Here is a 17,255-nt window from a genome sequence, read left to right on the forward strand (position 1 = left end):
GGGAACTTCCTGGTGGTGGTGTTCCCATCTATCTGCTGCCCTTGTCCTTCTAGGTGGTAGTGGTCATGGGTTTGGAAGGTACAGTCGAAGAGCCTTAGTGAATTCTTGCAGAACATCTTCGAGATGGTACACACTGCTGCTACTGTGCGTCGGTGGTGGAGGGAGTGAATGTTTGTGGATGGGGTGCCAATCAAGCGGGCTGCTTTGTCCTGGATGGTGTCAAGCTTCTCCGGTGTTGTGGGAGTTGCACTCATCCAGGCAAGTGGGGAGTATTCCATCACACTCCTGACTTGTGCCTTGTATGTGAGTTACTCGTCACATGATTCCTAGCCTCTGGCCTGCTCTTGAAGCCACAGTATTTATATGGCTAGTCCAGTTCAGTTTCTGGTCAATGGTGAACCCCAGGATGTTGATAGTGGGGGATTCAGTGAGGATAATGCCATTGAACATCAAGGGGTGATGGCTGGATCCTCTCTTGTTGGAGATGGTCATTGCCTGACACTTGTGTGGCGCGAATGTTACTTGCCACTTGTCAGCCCAAATCTGGATATTATCCAGGTCTTGTTGTATTTGGACAGGGACTGCTTCAGTATCTGAGGAGTCACAAATAATGCTGAACATTGTGCAATCATCAGCAAACATCCCCACTTCTGACCCTATGATGGGAGGAAGGTCATTGATGAAGCAGCTGAAGATGGTTGGGCCGAGGACACTACCCTGAGGAACTCCTGCAGTGATGTCCTGGAGCTGAGATGACTGACCTCCAACAACCACAACCATCTTCCTTTGTGCTAGGTATGACTCCAGCCAGAGGAGAGTTTTCCCCCTGATTCCCATTGACTCCAGTTTTGTGAGGGCTCCTTGATGCCACACTCGGTCAAATGCTGCCTTGATGTCAAGGGCAGTCACTCTCACCTCACCTCGAGAGTTCAGCTCTTTTGTCCATGTTTGAACCAAGGCTGTAATGAGGTCAGGAGCTGAGTGGCCCTGGCAGAACCCAAACTGGGCATCAGTGAGGAGGTTATTGCTGAGCAAGCGCTGCTTGATATCACTATTCATGGCCCCTTCCATTACTTTACTGATGATTGAGAGTAGACTGATGGGATGGTAATTGGCCGGGTTGGATTTGTCCTGCATTTTGGGTACAGGACATACCTGGGCAATTTTCCACATAGCCGGGTAGATGCCAGTGTTGTAGCTGTACTGGAACAGCTTGGCTAGGGGAGCGGCAAGCTCTGGAGCACAAGTCTTCAGTACTATTGCTGGAATGTTGTCAGAGCTCATATGTATTCAGTGCCTTCAGCTATTTCTTGATATCATGTGGATTGAATCAAATTGGCTGAAGACTGGCATCTGTGATGCTGGGGACCTCTGGTGGAGGCTGAGATGGATCATTCACTCCGCACTTCTGCCTGAAGATTGTAGCAAATGCTTCAGCCTTATCTTTTGTCCTGATGTGCTGGGTTCCCCCATCATTGAGGATGGGGATATTTGTGGAGCCGCCTGCTCCAGTGAGTTGTTTAATTGTCCCCCACCATTCATGACTGGATGTGGCAGGACTGCAGAGCTTAGATCTGATCTGTTTGTTGTGGGATCGCTTAGATGTCTATCGCTTGCTGCATATACTGTCTGGCACACAAGTAGTCCTGTGTTATACCTTCACCAGGTTGACACCTCATTTTTAGGTATGCCTGGTGCTGCTCCTGACATGCCCTCCTGCACTCTTCATTGAACCAGGGTTGATCCCCTGGCTTGATGATAATGGTAGAGTGGGGGATATGCCAGCCCATGAGGTTACAGATTGTGGTTGAGTACAATTCTGCTGCTGCTGATGGCCTACAGCACCTCATGGATGCCCAGTCTTGAGTTGCTAGATCTGGTTGAAATCTATCCCATTTAGCATGGTGGTAGCGCCACACAACACAATGGAGGGTATCCTCAATGTGAAAGCAGGACTTCGTCTCCACAATGAGTGTGCGGTGGTCACTCCTACCGATACTGTCATGTACAGATGCATGTGAGGCAGGCAGGTTGGTGCGGATGAGGTCAAGTATGTTTTCCCCTCTTGTTGGTTCCCTCACCACCTGCTGCAGACCCAGTCTAGCAGCTATCTCCTTTAGGACTCGGCCAGCTCAGTCAGTAGTTGTGCTACTGAGCCACTCTTGGTGATGGACATTGAAGTCCCCACCCAGAGTACATTCTGCACCCTTGCCACCCTCAGTGCTTCCTCCAAGTGGTGTTCAACATGGTGGAGCACTGATTCACCAGCTGAGGGACTGTGGTACGTGGTAATCGGCAGGAGGTTTCCTTGCCCATGTTTGACCTGATGCCCTGAGACTTCATGGGGTCTGGAGTCAATGTTGAGAACTCCCAGGGCAACTCCCTCCTGACTGTATACCACTGCGCCGCCACCTCAGCTGGGTCTGTCCTGCCAGTGGGACAGAACATACCCAGGGATGGTGATGGTTGTGTCTGGGACATTATCTGTAAGGTATGATTCTGCGAGGATGACTATGTCAGGCTGTTGCTTGACTATTCTGTGAGACAGCTCTCCCAATTTTGGCACTCGCCCCCAGATGTTAGTGGTCGACATGGCTGAGTTTGCTGTTATCATTTCCAGTGCCTAGGTCGATGCCGGGTGGTCCACCCGGTTTAATCCCAACATGCCTGTGCTGGCTGTTTGAAAGACCCAACCAATTTGCCACACCCCCTTGGTCTTTCTCCATCAAGCCTGCAATTTACTTTTATGGTGGCTGGGGTGGTAGATAGAAATGTGAAGGATTATAAGGGATTAATATTTGAAGGGGAAGTCACTCCGTTTTTGTCCAAGGAAGAGCCTAAAAAGATTATTAATCTACGGGATAAGCTTAAAACTGACTGTTAGCAAAAAATTTAGACTTTTCATACAGTTCACTGAATAAAGATGTATTAGTAAGGGGTTTTGATGGGAAGTGTGTACCTATCCCATTGTGTAAAGTGAATTTAAATTGTGCTCTGGTAAAGGGGCCTTGTGTGGTTGGAATTGTTTCTAAACGACCCATTAAAGATGTAGATTTTATATTGTGGAATGATATAGCGGGCAGTATAACTTTTCCAAAACCTGGGACCATGTGCCACAGATAAGACGTTGGCTGGGATTTTCCAAGCCCGCCCACCGTGGGACCAGAAATTCCCGCTTCCAAAGTCAATGGACCTTTGGCCGATCCCACCAAAATCCTGGAAAATCCTGGCCATTGTTCCTGTGAGTAAAAACTCCTTGCCTACTTGTGATCCAGTTGAACAAAGAACTGATTCACGTAAAGATCCACCTCAGTCATGGACAGTATGGAGGCAGCAGAAACACCTGCAGAACTTCAAAATAAAAATTTTTAATGGAAAAAAGAACTGAGACCACAAAGTGACCCCTGAAGGGTCAACAACTCCTGACATCAATTCAAAAGTGCTTACCTGTTGTTCAGACACAAGACTGAGCAGCAGGAGTCCAGGCAAGTGGACAATTCCCAAAAAGACCATTTAAATCCCCTAAACAATAGGAATGATGTGGTTTGTGAATTGCGTAGAAAGCTTATAGAGGAAGGGGAGGTGGTGGCAAAGTGGTATTGTCACTGGACTGGTATTTCAGAGACCCGGGGTAATGCTCTGTGGTCCCAGGTTGGAATCCCATCACGGCAGGTGGTGAAATTTGAATCCAATAAAAAATCTGGAATTAAAAGTCTAATTATGACCATGAAACCATTGTTGAAAAAAGCCATCTGGTTCACTAATGTCCTTTAGGGAAGGCTGTTGGCTGGCCTACATGTGACTCCAAACCCACAGAGCAATGTGGTTGACTCTGCACTCTGAACAATAAATGCTGGCCTGGCCAGTGACACCCACATCCCAAGTGTCAGTAAGTTTTAAGTGTGTTAGAAAGGAAAATAAAGGTCCAGAATGAGGAAGCTGCTGACATCACTTGAATAGAATTAAATAAGACATGTTCTGAATGGGTGAAACTGAAAGATTTTAAAAATGTTCAAAAATTAAAACATAGAAAATAGGAGCAGGTGTAGTTCATTTGCCATTCAATATGATCATGGCTGATCCTCTACCTAAATGCCATAATTCAGCTCTCTCATACCTCTCAATGCCTTTCAAATCCAGAAATCTACGTATTCCTTTCTTAAATATATTCAGTGACTTGGCCTCTGATCGAGAATCCCATAGGTTCACCACCCTCTGAGTGAAGAAGTTTCTCCTCATTTCAGTCCTACAAGGCTTATCCTGTATCCTGAGATTGTGAGATGTGTTCTAGACACCCCAGCCAGAGGAAACATCATCCCTGCATCCAGTCTGTCCGTCCCTGTCATAATTTTATACATTTCAATGAGATCCCCTCTCATTCTTCCAAACTCCAGTGAATACAGGCCTAGTCAACCCAATCTCTCCTCATACAACAATCCTGCCATCCCAGGAATCAGTCTGGTGAACCTTCGCTGCACTCCCTCTATGGCAAGTATATCCTTTCTCAGGTAAGGAGACCAAAACTGCACACAATACTCCAGGTGTGGTCTCACCAAGGCCCTGCGCAGCTTCAGTAAGACATCCTTGCTCCTGTACTCAAGTCCTCAGTGACATTTTTGGAACAGACAGAAGGGATTTTGATAAAAGCAGGAATGAGTTGTCGGCACACAATGAAGCCATTTTGAACTTCTTGTCCCAAAAGGAGAATTTAAAAATTTAGAGTCTGAAAAATAAACTTAAAACTGAAGATATGCCTTCAGATAAAGAAGGAGACACTTTAACTATGGGCTTAGCAGAGCTGTTCTTTGTAGAATTTAAAGAAAGGATGGAGGAGAAAATGTAGGCTCTACGTTGTGATAATTTTACGATGTTTAATTCCTGCTAATTCTATTTGTGACATGTACTTGCTTTTGTCTTAGTTATGCCTTTGTAACTTTGTAAATACCATATGTGTAATTGTGAAATGTTCAAAGGTTACTAGTTTAGTGTGAATAAATTATTTGTTAAAAGTGTTTATGATGGTAAGAAATTGTTGTATTTCAAAGCGATTGTGAAAGAAACCTTCATGACAGTGAAGCTTTCTTTTTCCCCAGGGAAAAAAATTGTGCGAGGTGATCTATATTTTTGGGAATTTTACTGTTCCGGGGCGGATAGGGAGCGCACTGCGGCCTGAAGGATGAAAACCTGACCGTGGGACCTGGGGAGGCCGGGGTTTTGGGCACCAATACTAGCCCCACACGAACAGATTAGCTGGGGCAGAGGAGGTTGGATGGCAGGTGTTGACTCTGCACTGCTGGGGGCCGGGGCATGGGAGAAATCCCAGGAGGAGCAGTTGTCAGCTCGGTGAAGCCTGAAGCGACCGTCTGTTCTGTGAAGCTGGGAGGTGATTGGCCGTTGAGGCATTCTGAGTTTGAGAGCCGTTGCCTGATCAGTGTTTACAGGCAGAAGAAGCCAATAGACTCCAAGCTGAATTGGAGCTGCTGTGGAAGGGAAATCAGTAGCCAGATCTTTAGAGGGAAGCTGAAATCCCCCACGAGGAAGACAAAGGTTGCAGGACTTTATAATTTACGGTGATTAGTAAAATCTGAGTGGATTGCTGAGTAAATTAGTAAAATCAATTTTAGCTGTAACTGCCACTTAAGGTGAAATTTATAGTTTACATTTGATCACAAATTTCCTGTTAATCCATGTTTGACTCATGTTAGCTTTGCTTGTTGGAGTATAGGATAGATAATATTGACTGTTTGCTTTGTTGATTCTTGTATTTGTGGGAAAAACTCTTCTGTTTGTTTAAAACCATGGAATCTCGCTGCTTTATTCTCTTAGTAAATACCTGGGATTTCAAGTTCCACCTACTTTAAAAGAAACAAGTTAACTGGATCATGATAAAAGTGTGGTCTAACTAAGGCCCTGTACAGCTGCAGGAAGACTTCCCTACTTTTATATTCCATTCCCTTTGCAATAAACTCAAACATCCCATCTGTCTTCCCAATCACCTCCTGTACCCGCACACCAACTTTTTGTGATTCATGCGCCAGGACTCCCAGATCCCTCTGCATCATAGAGTTTTGCAGTGTCCCTCCATTCAAATAATAAGCTGCTTTTCTATTCGACATCATCGTTCCTTCACTGTCACTGGGCCAAAATCCTGGAATTCCCTCCCAACAGCACTGTGGGTTTATCTATGCCACATGAACTGCAGCGGTTCAAGAAGATGGATCACCCCCATCACCTTGTTAAGGGCAATTGAGGGAGATGGTGGTATAGTGGCAATATAGTTGGACTAATAATTCAGAGGCCCAAGCTAATCCTCAAGGGACATGGGTTCAAATCCCACCATGGCAACTGGTGTAAGTCAAATTCTGTTAATAAATTCTGGAATTAAAAACATGAGTCTCAGTAATAGACCCTTTGTTCTACTATTAGCACATTGTACTCTTACCTTTATGCCACTAACAGTACCTTCTTTAGTCTTTAACACTACAATTAATTCTCTCTTTGTCTTGTGTCCATGACATCTTTGTCAACCTCTCCTGAGCTCCCACCTGCCCCTGACCTTCTATTTTGTTCCACCCTGCTCCACCCCCTCATAATCCATTAATCACATTTCTACTCCTCTTTAGCTCTGGAGAAGAGCCTTATAGACTCTCCACAGATGCTGTCAGACCTGCTGAGATTTTCCAGCATTTTCTGTTTTTATTTCAGATTTCCAGCATCCACATTATTTTGCTTTCATCTCAATAATAGTGTCCATGAAACTATCATTGATTGTTGTAAAAACCCATCTGGTTCGCTAATGTCCTTCAGGGAAGGAAATCTGCCCTCCTTAGCTGGTCTGGCCTACACGTGACTCCAGACCCACAGCAATGCAGTTGATTCTTTACTGCCCTCTGAAATGGCCGAGCAAGCCACTCAGTTTGAGGGCAATTAAGGATGGGCAATAAATGCTGGACTTGCAAATCTGAAATTGCAACAACAACCACCTGCACTTAGCATATAGTACCTTCAACCTAGAAAAATAGTTTGCTACCCTTGCTCTTCGAGGCAGTGGATGTGGCAGGCCTGAAAGATGCTGTTGAAGGAGACTTGGCAAGTTGCAGCAGTGTATCTTCTAGTTGGCATATGTACGGTGCTATATCAGTGGTGGAGGGAATGAATCTTTTAAGGTGGTGGATGGGGTGCTGACTAAGCGGGTTGCTTTGGCCTGGATGGTGTCAAGCTTCTTCAGTGTTATTGAAGCTATAGATATTCTCTTATATTTGCGTCAGTGGAGCCTATATACCTTACGATCAAAGAGTTACCTTTATTGCCCAGCCTGACATGTGTCATGACAATAACATTTCTGTGCGCACTGGATACTGTAAATTTGCATGTTCCCCCTCATATACTTTTCCTATTCAGTGGAGGGCAGACTGATAGTAACACAAAGCTAGGTGAAAGCCTTGACGTGGTTAGTAGTTAGTAATAAATTACTAAGTGCAATGACCAACAGTGTTCATTAAAATTCAATCTAACCTCCATTGCTCTTTTGAGAGCTAAATCAAATGACACAACCAGTCACAGTGTAGGTGTCTGTTCACAGAGCTGACCCACTGTAACCTTTGGAAGGGATAAGTTCCCTCGACCATCGTTTCCACATCAGGCTCTTCCTATTCAGCAGGGAAGAAAGACAAAGAGCTAATTCTAGGCCCTGGTGTGGCTGACCACGGGGAGGGGCTGGCATGGAACTTTGCACCGCCGGCTACCGTGTCAGTCCTCCAGCCGGCAGCCTCCTTGCCTCGGGGCCATTTTCCCGGTGGTGGGGTGAAGGAGGAGTAAGGGCTATCTGCCTGAAAGCAGCGGGTCACTGCAACGAAAGCCCTTTAAAACGCCTGCCGTTCAAGTCTATGTCGGAGACCACTGGAGCCAGGTTATCAGAGGTGCCAGGGGAACAGCTAGCACAGCTGCCTGCTTCAGCGGCCTCCCGATGGTAGGCCAGGGGACCAGCTCCCCAGCGGGAATAGAGGCCTACCCAACCTGCCTGGCTTTACTGCAGCTGCAGGCCACCCTGTGGTGAAGGGTCTTCTCCCCACACCACACCCCCACCCCCACCACCATGCAATGGTAACATAACTAACCTCTGATTATAATTTTTATTTAAGTTGGAGATGTTGCCCTCTCTCTCTTGCTTACCTTAAAATGCAGGCTGCCATTTCTTCAAAGCTGGAGGGCTTCCTCCAGGCCTCCAGCTTCGTTAACCCACCCACCACCCTAAAGCGGATGACGGGCCAAGATCTTGGCCAATTTTGGAGAAATCACTACCAGAGCATTCCCAATCCTATGTGTGGTCAGGACCTCCATTTGACCCCCGTGTCGGGGGGGGGGGGGGGGGGGGGATGAAATTCCTGCCCAGACGCTTGAACTCTGACCCACAATCAGTGGGGAGTTGAACCTTCGATCGCAAAACCTATCACCGTCAGATCGCTGGCTACTGCCTCCTAGTGAGGAATGATGGCAAACGCAAGACTTAATTTTTATGAGGGATTGCTTGTTTAATTAAACTTCAATGAAATTGGTTGGTATACTTAATGGCACAATTAGAAGAGTTCTTGAAAATAGTTTACAGACAATGAAAGCATTTCCGCAGTAATTGTGTTCTTCCTCAAAATTCATACTGAGTTCGGAATCACTGTAAAGATCATTGCTAACATGGCCTTAGATTACATTCTTAAATCTTGAATTATGCCCTTTGACAATGTGAGAAAGCACCATCAGGGAATCAGTAAAACACCCTGAACTGGAGTGGGAAATGTTTCGGTATTTTCATGTCTAGTCTAAGCTTAAGAACTAGGGGGTCACTGTTTAAAAATAAGGGGTCGCCCGTCTGAGACAGAGATGAAGAGAATTTTTTTCTCTCAGTGGGTTGTGAACTCTCTTCCTCAAAAGGCGGTGGAAGCAGAGTCGTTGAATATTTTTAAGGCTGAGGCTGATGGATCTTGATAAGCAAGGGGGCGGGGAGGTGGGAATGTGGAGCTGAGGTTACAATCAGATCAGCCATAATCTTATTGAATAGCGGAACAGGCTTGAGGGGCTGAGTGGCCTTACTCCTACTCCTAATTCCTATGTCTGTATGTAATTGTTGCATTATTTTTGGTAATTCTCCTTTGGCATTTTGTTGCATTGCTGAGTACTAGATTTTGTCTCCAAACCATCAAGTGATGGGATGTATCTTTGTAGAACTTTCAAGAGAATGGCGAATGTCTTTAAAGAAAAATCACCATTCGCTAATTGATTATGATATACTTAGTTCCACTGTTCCCAATGTCTTCCCGTGATCTTCCCAAAGCCTTGAGATTCTCTCCAGTTTTTTCACATTGCAGTCTGTTGTAAAGACAATTCATTTATAATAGTTTAGACTCAGAAATAATACACTGAGAAGACCTATCGAAAGAAACAGCAATAATTTGTAAAACCAACTCCTTTAATTGGCCCCTTGACAAGTGCACTGCCCAGGTTACAGATTAACTAGAAAGAACAGAGGGGCATGATTCCCCCTGAATGTGCTGAGTTATCTGATTGTAGTTAAGGAAGGATGGGATGTCACTTTGGAATTTCCACCTTTCAAACCCATGACCGCTACCATCCAGAAGGACAAGGGCAGCAGACACATGGGAACGCCAGCACCTGGAAGTTCCCCTCCAAGTCACTCACCATCCTGACTTGGAAATATATCGGCCGTTCCTTCACTGTCTCTGGGTCAAAATCCTGAAACAGCCTCCCTAACAGCGCTGCGGGTGTACCTACACCACATGGACTAAATCGGTTCAAGAAGGCAGCTCACCATCACCTTCTCAAGGGCAACGAGGGATGGGCAATAAATGCTGGCCCAGCCAGCAAAGCCCACATCCCGTGAATGAATAAAATAAACACAAACATCCCTGGATTAAGGAGGGAAAAGAAAATTAAAGTTGGCAGGTGCACTACCGCTTGCGACCCAGTGACCAATCTGCAAGGCTCTGTTGTGGACACTGGGCCAGGAGGGAATCCAGCGTGTCTGTGATGCTGCCAAAGCGGGATAGCTGGCCAGCAGTTCCTGCCTAAATTCACTCCCCCAGAACGGTGATGTGGGTAAGGTATTGGAGAGCTGCTGAAGGCTGCAGAAATGAGTCAGCGAAGCCAATTTTCTGCTGCTGTGGGGCTCCAAGAAAATAATTTGTGGGTGCTTTGAGGGAGGGGCTGGAATTTGGGGTAGGACCCAGTCAGACTAAGTCCTCACCTGGAGGCCTCTTTGCTGTTGGGGATGAGGGGGAGGTCACAGAGGGGGTGGGGGGGGTGGATAAGAATAGGGGGTTATAATGCTGAAAAAAATGACAGAAAATTTTCAAGTATTACCTAGCAGTTACACACTACATCTGCAGATGATTAAGACTCTCCTGAAAAATCATCTCTCTGACCAAATGTTTGGTCATCGTCCTAATAGTCCCTTGTCTGGCACAGTGCCAATTTTTCATTATTTTTTTTCAGTGAAATGCATTTTATGTTGTGAGATAATCAATACTTTTTGGGGGGATTTTTTTTGTCTATCTGCTTTAGTAAGTTAGCACTTACATTTGCCATCAGCTGCACTTGATGTATTTGAATATTGGGTTCGCTCAAAATCAATCGTTAAAGGATTGATTTCAAACACTTACGTTGATGACACCCATTCCTTGTTCTCCATCATTCTTGCCCACCTTCTGATATTTTCGTCTCAAGCAGTATACACTAAGCAATGTGATTATCAGCATGACCAGGAACACAGATATGGATGAGGCCACTGCAATTACAACAGTGTCTTCCTGTTTGCTATGAGTCTCACAGTATTTGCCAGAATACCACCAATCCGTACCTGTTGTACACCTGTAAAATAATAGTGGGTAATATCTCAGCTACTGAGGCACATGAATACTTTAATAGGATGATACATGCAGTCGCGAGGAAGAAAGGAGTTTCTTTATTTTGAATATTAACTAATGAATACGCCTGGAATTTCCTTAAGGGTTACATGGAGCTTTACAGCACAGGAACAGGCCATTAAGGATGGCAGACCTGCTCCCAGTGCCACAGGCTTAACCAGAGGGCTGGCAGCTCTGTAGCCCCAATGTGAGAGGTAGGGGTGGCTCTGTCTGCCATTTCAGAGGAACGAGAGGCCACAATTCGAGAAAGAGCAAGGGAGCATCCTGGACAATATTTATCCCTCAATCGACATCACAAAAAGCAGATCATCATGGTCAGTGTCACATTGCTGTTTGCGGGAGCTTGCTGTGCACAAATTGGCTGTTGCAGTTCCTACATCGCAACACTGTATACACTTGGCACATCATTGGCTGTAGGTTACAGGGGAGGTGCTGACGTAGTGATGTTGTCACTGGAGCAGTGATCCAGGGTAACGTTCTGGGGACCTGGGTTCGGATCCCACCACAGCAGATGGTAACATTTGAATTCGTTAAAAAAAAAATTTGGAATTAAATGTCTAATGATTGTCACAAAAACCCATCTGGTCCACTCTTGCCCTTTAGGGAAGGAAATCTGCTGTCCTTACCTGGCCTGGCCTACATGTGACTCCAGACCCACAGCAATGCGGCTGATCCTTAAATGCCCTCAGTTCTTGAGGGCAATGGTGGTCCAGCTAATGACACACACACCCCATGAACGAATAAAAAAAAAACCTGAGGTTGTGAAAGGTGCTGTGTGCATAAAAATTCTTTGTAGTAATTTTCTAGTTTTTAATAACCAGTCCAACACAGGAACAATAACAGAAGGCATTACCTGCATACTGGTTCTCCATTATCTACAACGCAGATACCTTCATTTTGACACTGAAGGTCAGAGCATAATCCTGGAATCTCAGCTGATGGTTCAGTGGTGCTGCCTTCAGTAGCACTGGCGGTGGGTTTGGCACTGGGAGTAGAGGGAGAGGTGGGAGTAGAGGGGGAGGTGGGAGTCGGTCTTGATGGTGTCGGTTGGGGACCAACTAGATGGGATACGTCTAAAAGAGCAAAGTACAATACCTGTCAAATCTCAGTGACGTGAAGCATGCAAAAAGCAAAATAACATGGAGACCGGAAACTTGAAATGAGAACAGGAAATGCTGGACCTGCTCAACAGGTCAGGAAGAGAGAGACAGTTTAACAGGCTGGATTTTATGGGGCCCTACCCCACCACTCCACTCCCCACCCCCTCGATGAAAAGAGGCGGGAGCAAGCTCGCCCCTCTTTTAGCGGATTCCGTCTGGCCATTAATAAGTTTAAGGTGGGACTTCTGCCCAGCCGCCATCTCAGCAGGAAGCCCCGCCTCAGAGAACCTCTGGCCAATCAAATGGCCAGCAGCTGTCTGGCCCCAGCAGCGCCACCAGAAGCAGTGACCACTGTTGGAACTGCAGCCCAATGTTCAGGAACCATGGAGCTGGAGTTAAGAAAATGGTGGTTGGCGGAGGGTGGGGGGGGGGGGGGGGGGGGGGGGGATGTGGGATGTGGCAGGATGGGGGGTTGGGGGAGGGAGAAATCACCTGGGCCAGGCTGGAAGGCCCAGGCGAAGGGGGAGCGAGCAGGGTTGGGGGGGATCTGGGGTCAGGAGAGTATCTTGGGGCCTTCTGATGAATCCAGGGAGCCCATTAAAGAGGCACCCCGACCCTTGGCTGCCAGCAGCCTGCACAGTGAAAGCTACTGGACTGGATGTTTGGTGTGGACCTCTCCCACCATTAGTTAAAATCCAACAGCAGGAGGGTGAGGCCCTTAAGTGGCCAATAGTTGTCTACCTGAGGACCTCAATTGGCTCATCAGGGGGCAGGTTGCCTGACCGCACTTCCGCCGCTGGTAAAATAGCAGCAGGGGGCAGTGTAGGAGGGTAGGCGCCCATGGCATTTTATGGGCTCCCCACCTGCAAACCTTTATCAGGACTGAGGTTCTGCCAACTATGCACAGTCGTGTCTTCACATCTGACTCAATGCAATTTTACTTCATTACGATATGTGTGCAGGTTTCTTTCAGCAGTTAACCTCTAATCTGTTGCACTGTTCATCCTGCAGAGCTCAGCAATGTCAAGAATGACTTTATCATCATGTTTCGCAAAATGATGGTTATTTATTAACCAAAGTCACAATAAATGTACTTACTTATTCAAAAATGATTTACGTTTTTTGCAATTAGGTATGCAAATTCTTAACAAAAACAGAATTACCTGGAAAAACTCAGCAGGTCTGGCAGCATCGGCGGAGAAGAAAAGAGTTGACGTTTCGAGTCCTCATGACCCTTCGACAGAACTGTTCTGTCGAAGGGTCATGAGGACTCGAAACGTCAACTCTTTTCTTCTCCGCCGATGCTGCCAGACCTGCTGAATTTTTCCAGGTAATTCTGTTTTTGTTTTGGATTTCCAGCATCCGCAGTTTTTTGTTTTTATGCAAATTCTTGTTTTCTTTATAAATGAACTCTCTGCAGTTCTGGATTCCACATCACCAAAAGAATATCACCAAAAGCAGCAACTGACCAAGGCTGCTTTGAAAGTATCTTCCAAACCCATGACATCCACCATCTAGAAGGACAGGGACAGCAGATACAGGGGAACAACCACCATCTGCTAGTTCCCCTCCAAGTCGCTCACCATCCTGTCTCAGACATATATCACCATTCCTTCACGGTCACTGTGTTGAAATCCTGGAACCCCCTCCCAAGCAGCACTGTGGGTGTACCTACACCACATGGACTGCAGAGGTTCAAGAAGGCAGCTCACCACCACCTTCTCAAGGTTAGTTAGGGATGGGCAATAAATGCTGGCCCAGCCAGTGAAGCCCACATTCCGTGAATGAATAAAAAGAAATCTTGTATTAGATAATTGGAAATTGCTGAAAAACACATCCCTCTGGCTGTCCACAATAGGTAGAGGACTGGCTGTACTCAACCAGCTCATACTTGCAAAATGCAGAACATGATGTCTAACATTAAGTGTGATTCTGCAATTAGGCAACACTTGCTGAACAATCCTGAGTGTGCTAAGAAGTACACTAAGAATCAATTCAAGATTATCAATTGGTCTTGCAATGTAGCTCACTTACGCTTGCTGAAAACTGCATATATTCATACACAGGACCTGTCCTCTGCAGGCAAAAGGAACATGAGCACTCACTGCACCTTCATTGAATGAAACAAAAGCATAGGGGACACTAGTTCCCTGGTGCATTCGCCATAGCAACTCCTCAACCAATCAGAGTCAACTTACCAACCAATCAGTCTCCTTTTCTCATGAAGTATAAATTGTTGCACCTTTTGAAGTTTGGCATTCTTGTGTGGATGATTTAAAGCTTTGACAGCATGTATTTTTTTCAACAATACTCAAGTTCTGTACTACCAAGTGACTAATAGATGCTGTTTTACTATTTGATGGCCTTTTCCTACTTGAAAGTTCTTGAACCATAAGGTGTAAAAATGTCCAGAATATAGAATCGTACCTTCCATGGTTAATAGGAAATAGGCGCCATCTCCCTTGATGAACTCTCTGCTTTTCAATCTCTCATGGGACAAAAATACCATTGTTCCTTTTCCCGGCCCCCGGTAGTACGAGGTGCCATCGGACTCTGTCACTAAATCTCCTACAAGGTCTGGCCTGTCCCAAATGTGGAATGTTTGGTTGCCTATGAAGAAAAGTCAGACCATAATTAACATGGACAGTCAAAATATGAAATGAATGCAGAAAGGCTAATTAAGAAGTTGACTGACCTTCACTGGGGTCCGTGGTTACACTTCTTTGATGGGACATGCGACGCCTAATATCTGGATGTTGATCCATTAACAGCATAGTCCCTTGCTTCCAAGGGCATGGCCATTGTAAATTGGTATCATTAACTCCACTGACCAAATGGAAAAATACAGCAAGGTAAAAGGGCCGTCTGCTCGTCCCATTTACATACACGGCAATCTGAAAGGCGTATCCGTCGCTCGAGTAGTATCTTGGGCTGTAAATTTTGCCGGCTTTCCCCGATGGACTTGTTTTTAAAAGGTGGGTAAAGTTCTTGATGTGCCACACATGTGTGGGGCAGTGCGTTTCCGAGAGGTTAATATCATCAATTGAGATTCCTCCAGTGGAGCTACCAGTCCCTTTCACTCCTTCGAACACAACACGGAACTTGTCGGAGATAGCCAAGCTAACGTGGTGAAGCTGCCAATAATTCAGACCTGCTCCTGGTTATAAATATGAAAAAGCAGATTTAAAAAATATTCTTCCGCAACCTCCACACCACTTTGATCTTGTGTGCTTTCTGATTACGGTAGATGCAGGCTGTATCAGTAAGAATGGTGACTGATAGGGTTTGATTGCTCTGTTTGATCAATAATTCCATTTGCATTCTGCTGTGAGTCTACCTGAATGGTACATGGCCATGACTTTTGTTGTTCATTTCTATGCACCCAAAATGAATATTGACCCCTATTTGTTGAAATGTGTTGTGTTTCTGATTTGTGCCCAAATTTTGCCTCTGCACTTCTCCTATACTCAACCTAAGAAACTCGAAGCATGATAACTGAAATGGTTATTCAACCCCACCAATTACACTTCTATCACATTTAACCCCTCGAGCCTGTTCCACCATTTAATGAGATTATCATCTGCAACCAAACTACATATATCCACTCCTACCCAATATCCCTGTTTACATCGGTTCACAAAAATCTATCAACCTCAGTTTTAAAATTAACAACCAATTGCCATTTACAGAAGAGAATTCTAAATTTCTACCACCCTTTGTGTGTAGAAGTGTTTCCTAATTTCAGTCCTAAATTTTAGACTGTGGTTCTAAATTTTAGACTTTGTGCCCTAGCGCCAGACTCTAAACAGCAGAAACAGTTTTTCCCAATCTACCCTATCTATTCCCCTTAATATCATGAAAACTTGGATCAAATCACCAGGGAAGATAACACTAATGTGTTTATTGTGTCCTCATAGATTAGAGTTCAGGTATCATTCTATAGTAAATCTACACTCCTCTCCTTCCAAGGCTGATATGTTACATTCCAGAAAGCAAATTGGTGAAGGATAGAACCGGAGCCAATCTTTACACACTTTTATAAGCATTTATTTACAGAGATGCACATTATAAGCATACAGCTCTGAACCCAACAACGACAATTCCAGAAATAAAAACAGAAAATGCTGGAAAAACTCAGCAGGTTTGGCAGCATCTATGGAGAGAGAAACAGAGTTGATGTTTAGAGTCCCTATGACTCTTCTTCAGAGATTCAGAGTCAAAGTTCTAGTCTCTCCCAAAAGGGGAAACATCCTCTCAGCATCCACCCTATCAAGTTAAGTCACAGTTTTGGTCCCCTTACTTGAGGAAGGATATATTTGCATTGGAGGCAGTTCAGAGAAGGTTCACTAGATTGACTCCAGAGATGCAGGGTTTTTCTTATGAGGAGATTCTGAGCAGTTTAGGCCTATACTCAATAAAGTTTAGAAGGATGAGAGGAGATCTAATAAGATGTTAAAGGGGATAGACAAAGTAGATGTGGAGCGAATGTTTCCCCTTGTGGGGCTAAGGGGTGGTAGATTTAAATCAGAGATGAGAACTACTTTTCTCAAAGGGTCGTGAATCTATGGAATTTACCACCTCAGAGTGCAGTGGATGCCGGGACGCTGAATAAATTTAAGGCGGAGATAGACAGATTTTTAATTAGTAACGGGTTGAAAGGTTGAGGGGAGAGGATGGAAAATTGGAGTTGAGGCTGAAATGAGATCAGCCATGATCGTATTGAATGGCGGGGCAGGCTCGAGGGGCTGAATTGCCTACTGCTGCTCCTAGTTCTTATGTTCTTATGTCCCCTCAGGATCTTTTTTGTTTCAATAAGATCACCTTTCATTCTTCTAAACTCCAATGGATACTGGCTCAACCTTTCCAAACCTTCCTCATGTGATAACCCCTTCAACCCAGGAATCAGTTGAGTGAACCTTCTCTGAACTGCTTCTAATGTAATTATATTCTTTCTTAAGTAAGGAGACCAAAGCTGTATAGAGTGTTCCAGATGTGGTCTCACCAAAACCCTGTGCAACAGTAGCAAAACTTCCCAACTTTTGTACTCTAACTCCTCTTGCATTAAATGACAAACTTCCATTTGTCTTCCTATTTACTTGCTGTACCTGCAGACTAGCTTTTTATGATTCATGTATCAGGACACCCAGATCCCTCTGTACTGCAATCTCTCTCCATTTAAATAGTACACTGCTTTTCTATTCTTCCTATCAAAGTGGACATA

At 45.1% G+C, this 17,255-nt stretch overlaps 1 protein-coding gene across 1 annotated transcript in view; it reads right to left on the reverse strand.

Annotated features, from left to right (window-relative positions):
* Window positions 1–8,414: 8,414 nt before the first annotated feature.
* The window catches only part of LOC121278860 (meprin A subunit beta-like), a 93,212-nt gene continuing 84,371 nt past the window's right edge, over window positions 8,415–17,255 (reverse strand). The window contains exons 18-23 of the mRNA XM_041189316.1: window positions 14,730–15,191; window positions 14,462–14,644; window positions 12,776–12,830; window positions 11,788–11,919; window positions 10,671–10,878; window positions 8,415–8,477 (exon numbers count right to left, since the gene is read on the reverse strand). Coding sequence (XP_041045250.1) covers window positions 8,415–8,477; window positions 10,671–10,878; window positions 11,788–11,919; window positions 12,776–12,830; window positions 14,462–14,644; window positions 14,730–15,191 — 1,103 coding nt within the window. The remainder of the gene's footprint in view (window positions 8,478–10,670; window positions 10,879–11,787; window positions 11,920–12,775; window positions 12,831–14,461; window positions 14,645–14,729; window positions 15,192–17,255) is intronic.

The sequence above is a fragment of the Carcharodon carcharias genome, chromosome 6, assembly GCF_017639515.1.
Source record: "Carcharodon carcharias isolate sCarCar2 chromosome 6, sCarCar2.pri, whole genome shotgun sequence".
In the NCBI taxonomy this organism is placed as follows: Eukaryota; Metazoa; Chordata; class Chondrichthyes; order Lamniformes; family Lamnidae; genus Carcharodon; species Carcharodon carcharias.